Source organism: Camelina sativa, chromosome 6, assembly GCF_030686135.1.
Source record: "Camelina sativa cultivar CO46 ecotype springtype chromosome 6, ASM3068613v1".
In the NCBI taxonomy this organism is placed as follows: domain Eukaryota; kingdom Viridiplantae; phylum Streptophyta; class Magnoliopsida; order Brassicales; family Brassicaceae; genus Camelina; species Camelina sativa.
In genome coordinates, this window is record NC_141885.1 from 10,380,319 (window position 1) to 10,402,315 (window position 21,997).

General features: G+C 40.7%; 1 protein-coding gene and 1 non-coding gene across 2 annotated transcripts; one reads left to right on the forward strand and one right to left on the reverse strand.

Annotated features, from left to right (window-relative positions):
- The first annotated feature begins 125 nt into the window (after positions 1–125).
- LOC147942405 (uncharacterized) lies at positions 126–18,725 on the forward strand. The gene is made up of 6 exons (XM_087456049.1): positions 126–699; positions 2,563–2,916; positions 3,526–4,005; positions 4,151–4,500; positions 4,629–4,845; positions 18,229–18,725. The coding sequence occupies exons 1-6, from the start codon at positions 126–128 to the stop codon at positions 18,723–18,725; spliced, it is 2,472 nt and encodes an 823-aa protein (XP_087312175.1).
- LOC147942406 (small nucleolar RNA R71) lies at positions 8,791–8,897 on the reverse strand. Its single transcript, XR_015560495.1, has one exon. It is a non-coding gene; the product is annotated as a small nucleolar RNA R71 (small nucleolar RNA).
- Positions 18,726–21,997: the final 3,272 nt, after the last annotated feature.

Here is a 21,997-nt window from a genome sequence, read left to right on the forward strand (position 1 = left end):
ATGGGAACGTAACCAACTTGAATCGAGTATTTGAAGTCAAGAAGGCTATCAACAGTCTCCACCAAGAAGACTTGGAGTTCACGAAACATTTTGGGAAGTTTAGGTCCTTATGGGCAGAACTAGAGATGTTCCGACCAAGCACCATCGATCTGGCTATCCTGAATGAGAGAAAAGAGCAAGATAAGGTATTTGGCCTCCTACTAACTCTCAATCCGGCATTTAACGACCTCATTAAACACATACTTAGAAGTGATAAGCTCCCAACACTCGAAGATGTGTGCTCTCAAGTTCAGAAAGAACAAGGCTCGCTTGGTCTCTTCAGCGGCAAGGAAGAATTACTCACTGCCAACAAAGGAGTCTACAAGCATGAGGACAGGAAAGTGGTGGTGTGCGACCATTGTAAGAAAAGGGGTCATGTGAAGGACAAATGTTGGATCCTTCACCCTCATCTTAAGCCGGCGAAGTTCAAGGCAAATCTCTCACAAGAAGGGGCGAGTGGTCACAGTACCGGTCCTATGAACCAAGGAGGCGCAGCAGCTACGGCCATGGCAGCCTCCTATGGAAATCTTGTGAGAAAATCTGACTTGGAGGCTCTTATCAGATCCATCAACGCACTAAAGGAATCGGGTACCTCTTTCTTTGCTTCAAAACCTAGTAAATATCTTGTTGTTGATTCAGGGGCTTCTCACCATATGATAAGTAATCCTAGTCTCATACACAACATAAAACCTGCCCTAGGAAATTGACGTTCATATATTTTACCTTGTTTTTCCTTAGTTTATTCACAACTTTTGCATCTTTTGCTATCCATTTAGGCCATTATTGTGTAGCTTTAGGACTAATCATGCATTAGAGTATAGCTGCATTGCATTTGCATCTTTTCATGCATAAACAGGTGATTTTGGAGCTTAAGGAGCATGGAAGCAATGCTGAGGAGAAGTGAAGCAATCCTGAGGAGAAAACAAGAGAGTTAAGGCTGTAGAATCAAGGTCCGGAGTCCAACTCGACCGCACCACTCGACCACCACTCGACCGTGTGCTGAGGAGGACTCGACCGAGTGGAGAATGCACCAGAGAAGCCAGCTCGACCAGCCACTCGACCGAGCACTGGTCGAGTTGACCGAGCCGTTGACTACTTCGACTTTTTGTATTTTTTAGGGCTTCGACCTCATCTCCTATATAAAGCCCTTGTACCTGCAGCCACCAAAGAGTCCAGCTTTTTAGAGAGTGTAAAACCTAGTTTTTACCTTTTTTAGATTTTATTCCTTTTGCACTTTTCTTTTATTTTAGATTTTGTACTTGTTTGAGAGAGAAAGACTAGATTCTTATATTTTGTTTGTTTCATAACTTTCAAAGTATTAAGATTTCGAGTTTTATTCCTTCATCAATATTGTAGATCTCTGTTTCATCTTTCTAATGATGCAAGTTTCATTATTTTCTGGGTTTTTGACATATTTCACCATGTGTTCTTGTGAGTAGTTTGTTTAGGACCTTGAGGATGGGTTAGGCTGGGTTGATCTTGTGGTTTGTTTGATTTGGTCAAGCTTGATTGTTGTAGATCTCTTCTAGGCTAGATGATCTTAATGCTGATCCTATATCTGAGAAGGTAGGGTTTGATTTCAAGCATCTCAGCATCACACCAATGTCTAAGGAGCATAGATAAGGCTAGATCTAGAGCTTACCATTAGGCTTGCTAAGAGATTAGAAGTCTTGTTTGGTTTGAGATGTATTGCTTAATGCCTGCTTGTGTAGATTCTTTTCTTTGTGAGAACAAGTCTAGAAATGCATAGGTTTGATTGTTTCTTGCCATGAGAGTGGATTAAACATGTATTAGAATAGTATGTCTAGAGATCAGCTCAAAGTTTGCTTAAGATTTGTTGACCAAGTTAGATAACCACAATGATTAGCTCAGCCCATGAATCCCTCCTCAAGGCCTTCTTTGTTTATTGAAATCTTAGTCTAAATATCATTGCTTGCTTGTTGTTTGATTAGTTTTAGCATTGCTCTGTTTTTCTTGTGTTGCTCTGTTTTCACGTTTAAGTCTAGCTCGACCACGTACTCGACCTACACTCGGTCGAGTGCTGCTCGAGTTCATCCCCAGAACTTGTGTTTTTGATTTGTGATTGTCTTGTTTCATTCCTGTTTCATTTCCATTGCATTCACGTAGTTTCCTGTTCATTACTTGTCTTGCATTAGTTCATTAGCATAGTTTCTATCTCTGTTCTAGTTTCATTATAGCTTTAATTTGTCTGTTCTGTTTGCATTTAGTATCTTGTTCTAGTTGTTTTTACTTTCTGCATTTCATATCTCATTTTAGGATTGTTAGTGACAAACAATCTTTACAATTGGCTTGACTTAGACTCATATGCACATCTTAATTGTTCACAATCACTCAGATAGGATTGACACCTCTTATACTGCAACTGCATAAGGGGAATTGAAACACCCTGACTTCTATTCATTCCATACATCATCATTCCATACATCATTCATTCATACACCACAAAGAAAATCAGTTTCAGAAATGTTATTATTGCTAATGGGGATTGCATACCCGTTAAAGGAATAGGAGACTTGAAACTGTTTGATAAGAATTCAAAAGCTTTCTTTATGCCTAATTTTACCTCTAATCTCTTATCGGTTAAAAGAGCAACTACTGATTTAAACTGTTATACTATCTTTGGACCTAATAGTGTACATTTTCAGGATATTGAGACTGGCAAGATTCAAAGGATAGGAGATGCTAGAGGAGATCTCTATGTCTTAGAGAATGCTTCATCAAATTCACCTACATTATTTTCGCTTATATCGAGTCTTATTAGTATTTCTAGTGATGTGTGGCATGCTAGACTAGGCCATCCTCACTCTAGAGCATTTGAACTAATGTTGCCTAATGTGTCCTTTGATAATTCAAGTTGTGAGTCTTGTATTCTTGGAAAACATTGCAAGTCTATTTTTCCTAAATCTACTACTATATATGAACATTGCTTTGATTTAGTGCATTATGATGTGTGGACTTCTCCTTGTCTATCTAGAGATAATAACAAGTATTTTGTGACTTTTATTGATGAAAAATCTAAGTACACATGGCTTACATTGTTACCTTCCAAAGATAGAGTCTATGATGCCTTTGTTAACTTTCATAATTATGTGACTAATCACTTTAATGCTAAAATAAAGGTACTAAGATCAGATAATGGAGGAGAATACACAAGTCACAAACTCAAAGAACATTTAGCAAAGCATGGCATACTCCAACAAACAAGTTGTCCCTACACGCCCCAACAAAATGGTGTAGCTGAAAGAAAAAATCGACATCTCATGGAGGTGGCAAGATCGATGATGTTCCATACCAATGTCACCAAACGGTTTTGAGGTGATGCCGTGATGATGGCGTGTTATTTAATCAATAGGACACCAACAAAAGTCTTACAAGACCTGTCTCCATATGAGGTACTGAACAAGGTTAAACCCTCTCTTACGCACTTACGTGTATTTGGTTGCATATGTTTTGTTCTTATCCCAGGTGAACAAAGGAGTAAGCTCGACGCCAAGAGCACTAGGTGCATGTTTGTAGGGTACTCGTCAAGCCAAAAGGGGTATAAGTGCTATGACCCCTCCACTGGCCGTACTCTTATCTCTAGGGATGTGAAATTCCTTGAAGGTCAAGGTTACTATGAAAAGAAAGATTGGGAAAGCTTGAAGGACCTATCTCACTCTACTTCGGACCGGGCCACCAACTTACGCTTTCTTCTCAATCACCTTGGTCTCACTACACCTCCTGATCTGACGCAGTTCTCCCCAGCCTTCTCATCGGCTCCTAGTGAATCCCAACCAGGGAACATTGATGTTCATGAGGATGTTCCATCTCAACCGATGGAGGACATCTTTCCATCTGAACTTGTACCAATAACAGATGTACCCACCACGACACCAGCAGCTGAGCTGGCCCCAACAAACGACCATGAGGCCCCAACAAACGACTATGAGACCACAGCCAAAATTTGTACCTCCGAGAAGTGAACGCCTCAAGTTTCACCTATCTACTTGGAAAAATAAGCGCGTCTACTTCAACAATCAAGCGGTCCCTCATCCAATTCAGGCTGTTTGTTCACTTGCCCTGTTCCCTCCTGATCATGCGGCCTTCCTAGGCAAACTTGACGACCATTTCATTCCTCAGACGTATGATGAAGCAAAAGAACACCAAGTGTGGGTTGATGCTATGGCGGATGAAACTGGCGCTATGGTCCGGAGCCATACGTGGGACGAAGCCGACCTCCCTAAAGGAAAGAAGGCTGTCAGTTCTAAATGGGTCTTTACTATCAAATATTTGAGTAACGGTGATATTGAGCGTCACAAAGCTCGCCTGGTGGCTCGGGGGTTCACTCAAACGTATGGCACCGACTACACGGACACCTTTGCTCCAGTCGCCAAACTTCACACTGTTCGAGTTGTCGTCTCTTTGGCCACCAATTTGTCTAGGGATCTTTGGCAAATGGATGTCAAGAACGCCTTTCTTCAGGGGGAGCTTGAGGATGAAGTATACATGCGTCCACCTCCTGGCCTAGAAGACGTAGTCGCTCCAGGCAAGGTTCTCCGTCTACGCAAGGCCATATTGGCCTGAAACAGTCTCCACGTGCCTGGTATCACAAGCTCAGCTCCACTCTTCGGAGTAATGGTTTTCGTCGTTCTGAAGCTGATCATACTCTCTTCTCTCGCCGCAGTACCGGTGGTCTCGTGGTGGTCCTTATCTATGTTGATGATATTATTGTCTCCGGTGATGATAAGGACGGTATTAAGGAAACTAAAGCTTTTCTTCATTCTCAATTTGATATTAAAGACCTTGGTGAGCTGAAATATTTTCTTGGCATTGAAATATATCGCTCCTCGGAGGGCCCCGCTTGATCCATTGGATGCACCATATGATGATGTGACGCGATATAGGCGTCTTGTAGGTAAGTCGATTTACCTTACTATCACACGACCTGATCTATGTTATGCTGTGAACCAGGTGAGCCAATTCATGAAGGCGCCAACCAAATATCATTGGAGCATGGTGGAAAGGATCCTAGGCTATCTCAAAGGAAGTCCGGGCCAAGGTAAAGGCACTCCTCAAGGATCTTGGTATTGAGTCGAAGAACCCAATCATCATGCACTGCGACAATGAAGCGGCTATTCACATCGCAACCAACTCAGTCTTCCATGAGAGAACTAAGCACATTGAAGTAGATTGCCACAAAGTTCGAGAGAAGATTGAAGAGGGGATAACACTTCCATGCCACACTCGGAGTGAGGATCAACTGGCCGATATATTCACTAAGGCTGCATGTCCAAAGGTTTGTGCACACATCCATAGTAAACTTGGACTTGTAGACCTCACTCGCCCATGATCGACTTCTCTAACACATGGACATCACACTCTTTTTCCCTTAACATAGTTTTGTCCCATGAGGTTTTCTATGTTAAGGTTTTTTTAATGAGGTGATGCTTCATGGGTTCCAAGCTTAGCCATTTCATAAGGCTAAGATTGAGGGGGAGTATTGATCATGTTCTAGCTATGTCCGTATGGCCGTCCGTACAGTCGTCCGTACGTGTGTCCAATAAGGCCCGTCCGTACGTGTGTCCAATAAGGCCGACTACCATCGACGTATGGAGTAGAGATGAGGCCTTACCATATGTTAAAGCCCAAGAGAAGGATCTCGAAGTCTCCTTGTAGCCGTTAATGGATAAGGTCACGGGTTGCTTCATGTTAGGAGACCAAGACAAGTCACTTTCACCATTGGGATTTGCTTATTCTCTCTCTCTATGTCCCTATCACCTAGTTCTCCAGTGTAGAAGGGAAAGCCCTAGTCTCCCTTGATATTTAAAGACATTAGACTACATTGTAACAATAACACTTATGTAATACAATTCTCTTTGTCGATTCTCCCTTCATGTTTATCACTTTATTTCCGCTTAAGTTTAACATAGACAACACTTAAACTCGTTTTATCCCAAAACAGGCTTAAACCAAGAAAAGAGGCTAAAACCGAGAGAAAACATTGATTCAAAGCAGTAAACAGCTATGTTACTCTTTATAGGGTCAAAATATGTAACAATCCAATGCATTTGACTAATTAAAGTGTTCAAGTTTAATTTGAAGTGTTTAGACACCACTTATACCCATTTTATCCCGAAACAGGCTAACACCGAGAAAACATTGATTCAAAGCAGTAAACAGCTTTGTTACTCTTTCTAGGGTCCGAATGTGTGACAGTCAAATCCATTTTCCTAATATTAAGAGTTCGAGATGAATTTGGAATGTTTAGACAACACTTAAACCCGTTTTATCCCAGAACAGGCTTAAATCAAGAAAACAGGCTAAAACCGAGAGAAAACATTGATTCGAAGCAGTAAACAGCTATGTTACTCTTTATACGGTCAAAATATGTAATAATCCAATGCATTTGACTAATTATAAGAGTTCGAGTTTAATTTGGAGTGTTTAGACACCACTTATACCCATTTTGTCCCGAAACAGGCTAACACCGAGAAAACATTGATCTAAAGCAGTAAACAGCTTTGTTACTCTTTCTAGGGTCAGAATGTGTGACAGTCAAATGCATTTTACTAATAGTAAGAGTTCGAGATGAATTTGGAATGTTTAGACAACACTTAAACCCAATTTATCCCAAAACAGGCTTAAACCAAGAAAACAGGCTAAAACCGAGAGAAAACATTGATTTGAAGCAGTAAATAGATATGTTACTCTTTATACGGTCAAAATATATAATAATCGAATGCATTTGACTAATTATAAGAGTTTGAGTTTAATTTGGAGTGTTTAGACATCACTTATACCCATTTTGTCCTGAAACAGGCTAACACTAAGAAAACATTGATTCAATGCAGTAAACAGATTTATTACTGTTTATAGGGTCAGAATGTGTGACAATCCAATGCATTTGACTAATTGTAAGAGTTTGGAATAAATTTGGAGTGTTTAGACAACACTTAAACCCGTTTTATCCCAAAACAGGCTTAAACGAAGAAAAGAGGCTAAAACCGAGAGAAAACATTGATTCGAAGCAGTAAACAGTTATGTTACTCTTTCTAGGGTCAAAATATATATAACAATATAATGCATTTGAGTAATTATAAGAGTTCCTATTGAATTTGGAGTGTTTAAACACCACTTTTACCCATTTTGTCATGAAATAGGCTAAAACCGAGAAAACAATGATTCGAAGCAGTAAACAGCATTATTACTGTTTATAGGGTTTGAATGTGTGACAATCCAATGCTTTGACTAATTGTAAGAGTTTGGAATAAATTTGGAGTGTTTAGACAACACTTAAACCCGTTTTATCCCAAAATAGGCTTAAACCAAGAAAAGAGGCTAAAGCCGAGAGAAAACATTGATTTGAAGCAGTAAACAGCTATGTTACTCTTTATAGGGTCAAAATATGTAACAATCCAATGCATTTGACTAATTAAAGTGTTCAAGTTTAATTTGGAGTGTTTAAACACCACTTATATCCATTTTGTCCCGAAACAGGCTAACACCAACAAAACATTGATTCAAAGCAATAATCAGCTTTGTTACTCTTTCTAGGGTCAGAATGTGTGACAGTCAAATGCATTTTACTAATAGTAAGAGTTCGAGATGAATTTGGATAGTTTCTATCTCTGTTCTAGTTTCATTATAGCTTTAATTTGTCTGTTCTGTTTGCATTTAGTATCTTGTTCTAGTTGTTTTTACTTTCTGCATTTCATATCTCATTTTAGGATTGTTAGTGACAAACAATCTTTACAATTGGCTTGACTTAGACTCATATGCACATCTTAATTGTTCACAATCACTCAGATAGGATTGACACCTCTTATACTGCAACTGCATAAGGGGAATTGAAACACCCTGACTTCTATTCATTCCATACATCATCATTCCATACATCATTCATTCATACACCACAAAGAAAATCAGTTTCAATTTGGCGCCGTTGCCCATTTGAGTGTCTTTTGTGACATTTAGTATCATTATTAGTCTAAGATTAAGTTCGTTTTAAACACTTGTGAAGTTACTGAACTAGAATCTTCCTTTGCTTGGCTGTTTTGTGTTTCAGGTACCCACTCGACCACCTACTCGACCACCACTCGACCGTGCTGTGATCGAGCACTTGATCGAGCCAGAAGCCGGATCAAATTAGCCATTACTTCCCAGTCGACTCGACCACCCACTCGAGCCTGCGCTCGACCGTGTACCTGTTCGAGTCTGTAGTAGAGTTTGTTGATGCACACAAGGTCAAAAGGCAAAGATAGTCTTCAACAGCCTATTGACAACATCCACAGACTACAAAAGGGTTTGAGACATAAGCAAGGAAGAGTAGTTGAACAACAACAAAGTCAAGACATCATGGAGCAACAAGCTATCCATGAGCAAAGACCAAGGCACATTGGAGCAGGAGATGCACCCAATACCCACAACCAAAGGGCTCGAATTGTGCCACCTTCAGTAGCAAACAATAACTTTGAGATCAAGAGTGGATTGATCTCAATGATACAAGCCAACAAGTTTCATGGGTTGCCAATGGAGGATCCACTAGATCACCTTGATGAGTATGACAGAATCTGTGGATTCACAAAGATCAATGGAGTGAGTGAAGATGGATTCAAATTAAGGCTCTTCCCATTTTCTCTTGGAGACAAAGCTCACCTTTGGGAGAAGACTCTACCTACTGGAGCTATCACCACATGGGATGCATGCAAGAAACCTTTTCTGGCCAAGTTCTTCTCCAATGCAAGGACTGCTAGGCTGAGGAATGAGATTTCTGGGTTTGCTCAAAGGAATAATGAGAGCTTTTGTGAAGCTTGGGAGAGGTTTAAAGGATTCCAAACTCAGTGTCCTCACCATGGCTTCAGCAATGAGTCACTTCTAAGCACCTTGTATAGAGGAGTGCTTCCCAAGATAAGAATGCTTCTTGACACAGCCTCCAATGGCAACTTCCTCAACAAGAATGTGGAATAAGGATGGGAATTAGTTGAGAATCTTGCTCAATCTGATGGCAATTATAATGAGGACTATGATAGGACCATAAGGAGCTCCTCAACTGATCAAGAGGACAAGTATAAGAAGGATTTGAAGATGGTCAATGAGAAGCTTGACAAGATCCTCCTCAGCGAATCCAAGTCCATTCACTTCATTGGTGAAGAGGAAGCTCCAGTTCAAGAGGGGGAGCCTGAATTTGCTGAGTTGTGCTACATGCAAAACTAGGGAGGATTCAAAGGCTACAACCAAGGAGGTTTCAAGAACAACAATCTCTCTTATAGGAGCACCAATGTGGCCAACCCTCAAGACCAGGTCTATCCACCTCCTCAACCTCAACAGCAACAAAACTACATCCCCAAGCAACAACACCAAGTGTTCCAGCCCCAATTGTGTCCCCCACCAGGGTTTCTGACTAACCAAGGCCAGGAACAAGACTTAAGAGCAATGATGCAACAGTTGTTGATTGGGCAAACACAAGGCAAGATTGAGGAAGCCAAGCAGTTTGCTGAGTTGAATCAAAGGCTCACATCACAGTACAATGATCTGAACATGAAGTTTGAAGGTCTCAACTCCAGAATGAAGTATATGGAGAGTAACATTGCCTCTACTTCAGCTCCTAAACCCAACCAACTCCCTGTAAAAGCTGTTCAAAATCCAAGGGAGTTCACTGCAAAAGCCATTCATATCTCTGATGAGGAAGTCACTGAGGACAATGAAGTCCAAGTTTGGGGGAATTCATTAGTTACTGAAGCCCCAAGTGACGTTTGTGCAAGGCAACTGGAGTCCGTTATTGCACTCGACCAAGTACTCGAACAGCCACTCGATCGAGTGCATGCTCGAGTGGTCGATCGAGTTGCAGACTCATAATCTGTCAAGCCTGCTAAGTACACTCCTCCTGCTTACAAGCCACCTCTTCCATTCCCAGGACGTTTCAAAGCACAAAAGATTAAGGAGCTTAGGGAAATCATTGAGAGAAAGGAGATGATGGCTAAGCAACAAGAAGAAGACGGGGTTTTGAAGGAAGAAGCTGTGGTTGAGGAAGTGTTGGCCATACAAGAGATCACCATTGCTTACCAAGAAGAAGAGAGAGGACCTGCCTTGGAACAGTATGATCCATATCCTCTCTACAAAGACTTTTTGCTTGATTTTTCAAAGAAGAAGGCTGAAGCTCAAGGTGAGAAGGATCTTGAGGACCTTGGAGGAGTTAACATTCCAATCAAGCTTAAGGATCCAGGTCCATTTTATCTGCCTTGCACACTTAGCTATCTTCACTACAACCAATGCCTTTGTGATTTGGGAGCTTCAACAAGTGTGATGCCATACTCCATAGCACAAAAGCTTGGGAGAACTGATTTCAAGTCCACCAACCTTCATATATGTTTAGCTGATGGGTCAAACAAGGAGATAGTTGGAAGGTTGGAGAATGTCCCAGTCAAGATAGGGAAGGCAAGGGTTCACACTGATTTTGTGGTGTTGGAGATGGACAAGGAACCTGAAGATCCAATCATTCTTGGAAGGCCATTCCTAGCCACTGTTGGAGCAGTTATTGATGTCAAAGAGGGTCTTGTGACATGATGTCAAAGAGGGTCTTGTGACCTTGAACATTGCTGAAGATATAGCCATGAAGTTTAACATCTATAACCCAACCAACCTTCCTACCATTGATGATCAACCTTTTACTATCAAGGACAAAGGAGGTCAAGAAGGTTCAAGTGGTGAAGCAACTCCAAAGGCTAAGCTCTCCTTTCAAGATGATTCTGTGGAAAAGCTTAAGAGGTCAGTTCAAGAGTTGACTAGTATGGTTGAGGATCTTCAAGTTAAGCTGAACAAGAGGTCCTTAAGGAAGGCAAGACCAAGGCTCAAAATCAAGAAGAAACATGGTTTGTGTGTTAAGGGTGAGGTGATCAAGGATCAACTTCACAGTGATCAAGAGGTTCCAGGGAGGATTTCATCACCTCCTTGGTATCTAAACCAAGTCTAAAAAGGACACCAAAGTCAAGCTTAGTGACTTTAAACAAGCTCACTAGGGAGGAAGTCCCTAAGGTATCCTTTGTAAATATGGTTTATTTTCCTTGTAGTTTTGATGTGTTTTCTTTTATATTTGTGTTAGACAGGCCTTTAGGTGATAATGTAGTTGGGTAAGGAGGGAATTTCACTTGGAGAAGGAGACTCGCAAGCCCACTCGACCTACCCACGAGAGGTACACGACCGAGCTGGAAAGGAATTGAGGCCCATTTGATCTTCAAATCGCTAGAACGATCAAGTGGAGGGAAGAACAACAAGAAAAATTTTGAAATTTCAAAGTTTGGGTCAAGGTGCTCGACCGTGTACAGTCGAGTGTGGGGTCGAGTGGCAGCAAAAAGCAGGTCAAAGATTCCCATTTCAAATTTGAATGGTATGGACGCTCCACCCTTGTCTCTTAGTCCCCTTAGCTTCTTTATATAGGCTTTGCACGAAATTATACCTCTCACATTCTCTCATTTTCTCAAAACCATTGAATTCAAGTTTTAAAGTCTCTCTCATAGCTTATCTTTTGCTCAAGCTTAGTTCTTTCAAGTTTTGGTTCACTAACCTATTAACTTTGAGCTTTGAGTCTATTCCCTTCAGTTCTATTTGAAAAATGTCTTCAAGAATCACTAGGAAGTCTCAACAAACCGCTGCAACCTCCATGGAACGTCATGATGCTAGCCTTGAATCAAGAGGAGAAGCTGGAAGGGCCACTCGACGACCCACTCGATCATGCACTCGACCGAGTGGTGGTTCGAGCAGCCGGTCGAGCCAGATGCCGCGTCCAAGGAGAGAGAGAGTTGAGGAAGATCCTGAGAGGACTGAAAGTGAGGAGGAAAAGGAGTCAACTCTCAATGAGTTCATGAGGAGACACAAGGCCAAAGGGAAGAGGCCAGCAGTTGAGGTTGAACAAGAGGAGAGTGAGAATGAGAGTGAGGAAGAAAGTGAAAAAGAAGAGATAGAGGATGATGGAGAAGCTGAGTCCTGTGGGTTGTCAAAGAGGCAACTCTATGATGCTTTCATGAGAATGGAGTTCTTAGGGACTAGATATCCACACAAGGAAACCATGGAGAAGCTAGCCATTGGTGAAGATGTGGAGTATCTCTTTGAGAAGAGCAACCTAACAAAGTTTATGGGGCTTTGCATGGAGGGCTACAAAGAAGAGAGTTGTGAGTTTCTAGCCACAGTCAAGCTGCATACATATGCAAGGAAGGATGCTGAGTTTGGAGCTGGTCACATTGCTTTCACAATCAATGGGAAAAGGTATGAACTTTCAATGAAGAAGATAGCCAATGTGTTTGGTTTTGAGGTTGGGAGCAATAGGAGTTTGATGATTCCAAGAGAAGAGCTCTATGCTGTGTGGGAAACCATTGGGGACAACAAATACTACTCATCCTCCAATTCCAAGAGTTCAAGGATAAGGAGCCCAGTCCTAAGGTACTTCCACAAAGCTCTTGCCAACACCTTCTTTGCTAGGAAGGAAACTGGGAATATTAATGAGGGGGAGCTAAAAATGATTGATTTGGCTCTCAATGGAGTCATCTTCCAAGCAAGAAATGGCACCATCATTCTTGGGAGCACTGTGGAGACTGACCTAGCAATGGTGCTCATTGAACACATGATTTACTTGAGAAGTTGGGTAGGCAAGTTGGAGAACAAAGGATCAAGAGGAGCACTAACCATTGGAGGCATCATTACTCCAATCCTTCAAGCTGCTAAGGTTCCACTTAGAGGAGAAAGGGTTTCACCAAGATGGATTGACTCTAGCTACCTCACCTCTACTCTCATCCTAGCCAAGGAGATGCATCAAGGGAATCACATTTTCAACTTTGAACTTCCAACACTTGGGAAAAAGCAACTGATTTTGCCTAACCAAGAGCTCACCACCATTCAAGAAGGAGCCAACATTGACTTTTGGCCAACTGAGGAGCATTTATTTGATGGGATAGTTCAACTTAGAGTTGATGAAGCTGGAGATGTGCAAATGGCTGATGGGGAGGAGCAATTTTACTTTGAGGATTATGAGCTCAACCCAAGAGATAGTAGAGGAGTGAGGGAGGCTACCAAGAGATTAACCCTTCTGCAAAAATGGAACAAATGGCATGGGAAGAGGTTTGATAAGCTGAAGAAGAAGGTGACCAACATGGCTAAGTCCATCAAGGGCTTAAAGAAGGAGATTGCTGAGTTGAAGAGTGGGAATTCTTCACCTACACCATCAAGCCCTTTGAGGAGGAGTAGCTCAACTAGAGCACTTTCTAGAGTTGTGAACCCTGTGGAACCAGCTAGGGCTTCAATGTATGAGCCAAATCAGAGGAAGAGGAGCTCAAGTACCCGAGAACAACCCTTTTCAAGGTACTCGACCGGGTCACTCGAGCACCCACTCGACCGAGCACCCCCAATGCACTCGGCCGAGTTCCAGCCCAGATCACCCTATGGTTTCCCACCTCCAGCTGCTTATCCAGGATATCAAGGTTACCCTCCCATCCCACCCCAGTACTTCATGGATCCAGCACTCTACCAGCAGTTCTACCAGCAGCAAGGTCAACATTTTGACACTCGTGGTCCAGCTCGATCCCCCCACTCGAGCACGTACTCGACCGAGTCCCGGTCGATCCCCATCGTCGAGCTGCCCCAATCTCCACCTCCAAGTCACCAACAAGACCCCAACTACTCCTATGACAGCATGCAGATGGATGTGGACAACTACTTCCACAATCCCTAAGGTACCACTATCACCTTCCCTTGTAGATATCATTGCATTTGACATTGTGTTTTGTTTTTTTGTTTTTCATCTTGAATCCTCAATCAAATTTCTTTCACATAGGGACTATGTGATTTAAGTTTGGGGGAGGGTTTGAGATAGCATTTGACATTGTGTTTTGTGATTCTTATTTCAAATTTTTAGCATCATCATGTTAATACTTGCATAGCATCTAAGGCATAGAAAAACCCTAAAAATTTGAAAATTTTTGCAAAAATCTTTATAAAAAAAGAGTGTTCATGTAGTTTGCACTGCACATTAGGATCTTGTTTAGCATGTTTCAGGTAGGATTGTATAGTACTTGCATTAGGGATCTATGATGAGTATTCCCTTATTAGCTTGTTTATTCACTAGACTAGGATCAATGCCCAAGTTAATAGTACTTTGATGCTAGTTGAGTGGTTAGAATAAGATTGAACCAAGCCTTGAATTCCTACATTGCATTTGGTCTAAATTGAAGCATATTGAGATTTGAAACCATTTCCTATTTATAAGAACCTAATATTGACTTTCAATTATCAATGTGTGCAATGCTTTAAACTCATGGATACCACATACATATTTGGATCATCTTCTTCCTTTTTACCACTCTTGTTGATCCAAGTAGCTGATTTCCTCATTAAGAATCAGTTCCCCTACCCCTAAACCAAACCTTCTTTCAAGCCATGTTTATTCTTGTGTGTGTGAGGCCTATTTTTGGGATTGAGCTTGGTAGAAAGTGTTAGGTTTGAACTGACAAGAGTAAAGCCTTGTGTAGTTCTAGTTTGCATTTTTCAAACTAGATAGGACTAGGTGGTTCACTTGTTGGGTTTGGGACTTGGCTGTCATGAAAAGAAAAGAGGAAAAAGAGAAATAAAAGGTTAGAGTCTTTAGGAGGGGAATGTGTTTAAGTAAATTTAAAGTCTAGTGAAAGAATGGGAAGAATAAGGTTGTTTAAAGATGGTTCTAGTTAAAGAAAAGAAAGAAAGGAAAGAGAAGTCTAGCAAAATGCTTATATGTCTTAAGAATAAGAAGAAAAGAGAACCATAGCAAATAAGTAAGAATCCCCCATTCCACTAGAAAGATCAAATAAGAAACCTCTCCTAAGACTTTAAAACCAAAAGAGAAAAGGGTGAAAAAGAAGAAAAGAAGTTAAAGGGTAGCACTAGGACCAATTGGGTTTAGATTGATAGGATAAACACTTTGGGTGCCTTTGGGTAGACAAGGTTTTGTTCTTGTATGTGTCTAAGTGTTCTTACCTTTAGCATTCTTCTAAAGCTCAATTCATTTTTTATGAGAGAACCTTGATATTGATAAGCCCTACTCTAAAAAGCGACCGTCATTGTCTCTAAACCTTTTAGTGCCAAGCCAAATGAGTTTAAGCATTGCATAGAATTGATTCATGTTCTTGATTAATGAATGTTAAAGGAAATGGTTGATTTGAATGCATGTGGATGTCTAAGGCTCAAATCAGTGAAGGTTGTGATATGCTTGTCTAAAGTCTTTAAGTATAGCTCATTCAACTTGCATCATAGTACTAGTAACTTGGACATTGATTCTACATAGTCTATTTGCAAGCTTTAGGAGCTGAGATCCCACTTTCAAACCTCACCTACCTTCTTTTGTCTTGATTATTTGCTTGAGGGCAAGCAAAGACTAAGTTTGGGGGTGTTGATGTTCATATATTTTACCTTGTTTTCCCTTAGTTTATTCACAACTTTTGCATCTTTTGCTATCCATTTAGGCCATTATTGTGTAGCTTTAGGACTAATCATGCATTAGAGTATAGTTGCATTGCATTTTCATCTTTTCATGCATAAACAGGTGATTTTGGAGCTTAAGGAGCATGGAAGCAATGCTGAGGAGAAGTGAAGCAATCCTGAAGAGAAAACAAGAGAGTTAAGGCTGTAGAATCAAGGTCCGAAGTCCAACTCGACCGCACCACTCGACCACCACTCGACCGTGTGCTGAGGAGGACTCGACCGAGTGGAGAATGCACGAGAGAAGCCAGCTCGACCAGCCACTCGACCGAGCACTGGTCGAGTTGACCGAGCCGTTGACTACTTTGACTTTTTGTATTTTTTAGGGCTTCCACCTCATCTCCTATATAAAGCCCTTGTACGTGCAGCCACCAAAGAGTCCAGCTTTTTAGAGAGTCTAAAACCTAGTTTTTACCTTTTTTAGGTTTTATTCCTTTTGCACTTTTCTTTTATTTTAGATTTTGTACTTGTTTGAGAGAGAAAGACTAGATTCTTATATTTTGTTTGTTTCATAACTTTCAAAGTATTAAGATTTCGAGTTTTATTCCTTCATCAATATTGTAGATCTCTGTTTCATCTTTCTAATGATGCAAGTTTCATTATTTTCTGGGTTTTTGACATATTTCACCATGTGTTCTTGTGAGTAGTTTGTTTAGGACCTTGAGGATGGGTTAGGCTGGGTTGATCTTGTGGTTTGTTTGATTTGGTCAAGCTTGATTGTTGTAGATCTCTTCTAGGCTAGATGATCTTAATGCTGATCCTATATCTGAGAAGGTAGGGTTTGATTTCAAGCATCTTAGCATCACACCAATGTCTAAGGAGCATAGATAAGGCTAGATCTAGAGCTTACCATTAGGCTTGCTAAGAGATTAGAAGTCTTGTTTGGTTTGAGATGTATTGCTTAATGCCTGCTTGTGTAGATTCTTTTCTTTGTGAGAACAAGTCTAGAAATGCATAGGTTTGATTGTTTCTTGCCATGAGAGTGGATTAAACATGTATTAGAATAGTATGTCTAGAGATCAGCTCAAAGTTTGCTTGAGATTTGTTGACCAAGTTAGATAACCACAATGATTAGCTCAGCCCATGAATCCCTCCTCAAGGCCTTCTTTGTTTATTGAAATTTTAGTCTAAATATCATTGCTTGCTTGTTGTTTAATTAGTTTTAGCATTGCTCTGTTTTTCTTGTGTTGCTCTGTTTTCACGTTTAAGTCTAGCTCAACCATGTACTCGACCTACACTCGGTCGAGTGCTGCTCGAGTTCATCCCCAGAACTTGTGTTTTTGATTTGTGATTGTCTTGTTTCATTCCTATTTCATTTCCATTGCATTCACGTAGTTTCCTGTTCATTACTTGTCTTGCATTAGTTCATTAGCATAGTTTCTATCTCTGTTCTAGTTTCATTATAGCTTTAATTTGTCTGTTCTGTTTGCATTTAGTATCTTGTTCTAGTTGTTTTTACTTTCTGCATTTCATATCTCATTTTAGGATTGTTAGTGACAAACAATCTTTACAATTGGCTTGACTTAGACTCATATGCACATCTTAATTGTTCACAATCACTCAGATAGGATTGACACCTCTTATCCTGCAACTGCATAAGGTGAATTGAAACACCCTGACTTCTATTCATTCCATACATCATCATTCCATACATCATTCATTCATACACCACAAAGAAAGTCAGTTTCAGAAATGTTATTATTGCTAATGGGGATTGCATACCCGTTAAAGGAATAGGAGACTTGAAACTGTTTGATAAGAATTCAAAAGCTTTCTTTATGCCTAGTTTTACCTCTAATCTCTTATCGGTTAAAAGAGCAACTACTGATTTAAACTGTTATACTATCTTTGGACCTAATAGTGTACATTTTCAGGATATTGAGACTGGCAAGATTCAAAGGATAGGAGATGCTAGAGGAGATCTCTATGTCTTAGAGAATGCTTCATCAAATTCACCTACATTATTTTCGCTTATATCGAGTCTTATTAGTATTTCTAGTGATGTGTGGCATGCTAGACTAGGCCATCCTCACTCTAGAGCATTTGAATTAATGTTGCCTAATGTGTCCTTTGATAATTCAAGTTGTGAGTCTTGTATTCTTGGAAAACATTGCAAGTCTATTTTTCCTAAATCTACTACTATCTATGAACATTGCTTTGATTTAGTGCATTCTGATGTGTGGACTTCTCCTTGTCTATCTAGAGATAATAACAAGTATTTTGTGACTTTTATTGATGAAAAATCTAAGTACACATGGCTTACATTGTTACCTTCCAAAGATAGAGTCTATGATGCCTTTGTTAACTTTCATAATTATGTGACTAATCACTTTAATGCTAAAATAAAGGTACTAAGATCAGATAATGGAGGAGAATACACAAGTCACAAACTCAAAGAACATTTAGCAAAGCATGGCATACTCCAACAAACAAGTTGTCCCTACACGCCCCAACAAAATGGTGTAGCTGAAAGAAAAAATCGACATCTCATGGAGGTGGCAAGATCGATGATGTTCCATACCAATGTCACCAAACGGTTTTGAGGTGATGCCGTGATGATGGCGTGTTATTTAATCAATAGGACACCAACAAAAGTCTTACAAGACCTGTCTCCATATGAGGTACTGAACAAGGTTAAACCCTCTCTTACGCACTTACGTGTATTTGGTTGCATATGTTTTGTTCTTATCCCAGGTGAACAAAGGAGTAAGCTCGACGCCAAGAGCACTAGGTGCATGTTTGTAGGGTACTCGTCAAGCCAAAAGGGGTATAAGTGCTATGACCCCTCCACTGGCCGTACTCTTATCTCTAGGGATGTGAAATTCCTTGAAGGTCAAGGTTACTATGAAAAGAAAGATTGGGAAAGCTTGAAGGACCTATCTCACTCTACTTCGGACCGGGCCACCAACTTACGCTTTCTTCTCAATCACCTTGGTCTCACTACACCTCCTGATCCGACACAGTTCTCCCCAGCCTTCTCATCGGCTCCTAGTGAATCCCAACCAGGGAACATTGATGTTCATGAGGATGTTCCATCTCAACCGATGGAGGACATCTTTCCATCTGAACTTGTACCAATAACAGATGTACCCACCACGACACCAGCAGCTGAGCTGGCCCCAACAAACGACCATGAGGCCCCAACAAACGACTATGAGACCACAGCCAAAATTTGTACCTCCGAGAAGTGAACGCCTCAAGTTTCACCTATCTACTTGGAAAAATAAGCGCGTCTACTTCAACAATCAAGCGGTCCCTCATCCAATTCAGGCTGTTTGTTCACTTGCCCTGTTCCCTCCTGATCATGCGGCCTTCCTAGGCAAACTTGACGACCATTTCATTCCTCAGACGTATGATGAAACAAAAGAACACCAAGTGTGGGTTGATGCTATGGCGGATGAAACTGGCGCTATGGTCCGGAACCATACGTGGGACGAAGCCGACCTCCCTAAAGGAAAGAAGGCTGTCAGTTCTAAATGGGTCTTTACTATCAAATATTTGAGTAACGGTGATATTGAGCGTCACAAAGCTCGCCTGGTGGCTCGGGGGTTCACTCAAACGTATGGCACCGACTACACGGACACCTTTGCTCCAGTCGCCAAACTTCACACTGTTCGAGTTGTCGTCTCTTTGGCCACCAATTTGTCTAGGGATCTTTGGCAAATGGATGTCAAGAACGCCTTTCTTCAGGGGGAGCTTGAGGATGAAGTATACATGCGTCCACCTCCTGGCCTAGAAGACATAGTCGCTCCAGGCAAGGTTCTCCGGCTACGCAAGGCCATATATGGCCTGAAACAGTCTCCACGTGCCTGGTATCACAAGCTCAGCTCCACTCTTCGGAGTAATGGTTTTCGTCGTTCTGAAGCTGATCATACTCTCTTCTCTCGCCGCAGTACCGGTGGTCTCGTGGTGGTCCTTATCTATGTTGATGATATTATTGTCTCCGGTGATGATAAGGACGGTATTAAGGAAACTAAAGCTTTTCTTCATTCTCAATTTGATATTAAAGACCTTGGTGAGCTGAAATATTTTCTTGGCATTGAAATATATCGCTCCTCGGAGGGCCCCGCTTGATCCATTGGATGCACCATATGATGATGTGACGCGATATAGGCGTCTTGTAGGTAAGTCGATTTACCTTACTATCACACGACCTGATCTATGTTATGCTGTGAACCAGGTGAGCCAATTCATGAAGGCGCCAACCAAATATCATTGGAGCATGGTGGAAAGGATCCTAGGCTATCTCAAAGGAAGTCCGGGCCAAGGTAAAGGCACTCCTCAAGGATCTTGGTATTGAGTCGAAGAACCCAATCATCATGCACTGCGACAATGAAGCGGCTATTCACATCGCAACCAACTCAGTCTTCCATGAGAGAACTAAGCACATTGAAGTAGATTGCCACAAAGTTCGAGAGAAGATTGAAGAGGGGATAACACTTCTATGCCACACTCGGAGTGAGGATCAACTGGCCGATATATTCACTAAGGCTGCATGTCCAAAGGTTTGTGCACACATCCATAGTAAACTTGGACTTGTAGACCTCACTCGCCCATGATCGACTTCTCTAACACATGGACATCACACTCTTTTTCCCTTAACATAGTTTTGTCCCATGAGGTTTTCTATGTTAAGGTTTTTTTAATGAGGTGATGCTTCATGGGTTCCAAGCTTAGCCATTTCATAAGGCTAAGATTGAGGGGGAGTATTGATCATGTTCTAGCTATGTCCGTATGGCCGTCCGTACAGTCGTCCGTACGTGTGTCCAATAAGGCCCGTCCGTACGTGTGTCCAATAAGGCCGACTACCATCGACGTATGGAGTAGAGATGAGGCCTTACCATATGTTAAAGCCCAAGAGAAGGATCTCGAAGTCTCCTTGTAGCCGTTAATGGATAAGGTCACGGGTTGCTTCATGTTAGGAGACCAAGACAAGTCACTTTCACCATTGGGATTTGCTTATTCTCTCTCTCTATGTCCCTATCACCTAGTTCTCCAGTGTAGAAGGGAAAGCCCTAGTCTCCTTTGATATTTAAAGACATTAGACTACATTGTAACAATAACACTTATGTAATACAATTCTCTTTGTCGATTCTCCCTTCATGTTTATCACTTTATTTCCGCTTAAGTTTAACATAGACAACACTTAAACTCGTTTTATCCCAAAACAGGCTTAAACCAAGAAAAGAGGCTAAAACCGAGAGAAAACATTGATTCAAAGCAGTAAACAGCTATGTTACTCTTTATAGGGTCAAAATATGTAACAATCCAATGCATTTGACTAATTAAAGTGTTCAAGTTTAATTTGAAGTGTTTAGACACCACTTATACCCATTTTATCCCGAAACAGGCTAACACCGAGAAAACATTGATTCAAAGCAGTAAACAGCTTTGTTACTCTTTCTAGGGTCCAAATGTGTGACAGTCAAATCCATTTTCCTAATATTAAGAGTTCGAGATGAATTTGGAATGTTTAGACAACACTTAAACCCGTTTTATCCCAGAACAGGCTTAAATCAAGAAAACAGGCTAAAACCGAGAGAAAACATTGATTCGAAGCAGTAAACAGCTATGTTACTCTTTATACGGTCAAAATATGTAATAATCCAATGCATTTGACTAATTATAAGAGTTCGAGTTGAATTTGGAGTGTTTAGACACCACTTATACCCATTTTGTCCCGAAACAGGCTAACACCGAGAAAACCTTGATCTAAAGCAGTAAACAGCTTTGTTACTCTTTCTAGGGTCAGAATGTGTGACAGTCAAATGCATTTTACTAATAGTAAGAGTTCGAGATGAATTTGGAATGTTTAGACAACACTTAAACCCAATTTATCCCAAAACAGGCTTAAACCAAGAAAACAGGCTAAAACCGAGAGAAAACATTGATTTGAAGCAGTAAATAGATATGTTACTCTTTATACGGTCAAAATATATAATAATCGAATGCATTTGACTAATTATAAGAGTTTGAGTTTAATTTGGAGTGTTTAGACATCACTTATACCCATTTTGTCCTGAAACAGGCTAACACTAAGAAAACATTGATTCAATGCAGTAAACAGATTTGTTACTGTTTATAGGGTCAGAATGTGTGACAATCCAATGCATTTGACTAATTGTAAGAGTTTGGAATAAATTTGGAGTGTTTAGACAACACTTAAACCCGTTTTATCCCAAAACAGGCTTAAACGAAGAAAAGAGGCTAAAACCGAGAGAAAACATTGATTCGAAGCAGTAAACAGTTATGTTACTCTTTCTAGGGTCAAAATATATATAACAATCTAATGCATTTGAGTAATTATAAGAGTTCCTATTGAATTTGGAGTGTTTAAACACCACTTTTACCCATTTTGTCATGAAATAGGCTAAAACCGAGAAAACAATGATTCGAAGCAGTAAACAGCATTATTACTGTTTATAGGGTTTGAATGTGTGACAATCCAATGCTTTGACTAATT

Bases quoted from the DNA above. Each gene is read 5' to 3' on its own strand.
- LOC147942405 (XM_087456049.1), top strand. From the start codon at position 126: ATGTTCCGACCAAGCACCATCGATCTGGCTATCCTGAATGAGAGAAAA. The intron at 2,917-3,525 runs GTGAGTCTTGTA...TTCTTATCCCAG, and splicing joins GTCCTTTGATAATTCAAGTT to GTGAACAAAGGAGTAAGCTC. The intron at 4,501-4,628 runs GTCAAGAACGCC...GGCCTGAAACAG, and splicing joins GGGATCTTTGGCAAATGGAT to TCTCCACGTGCCTGGTATCA.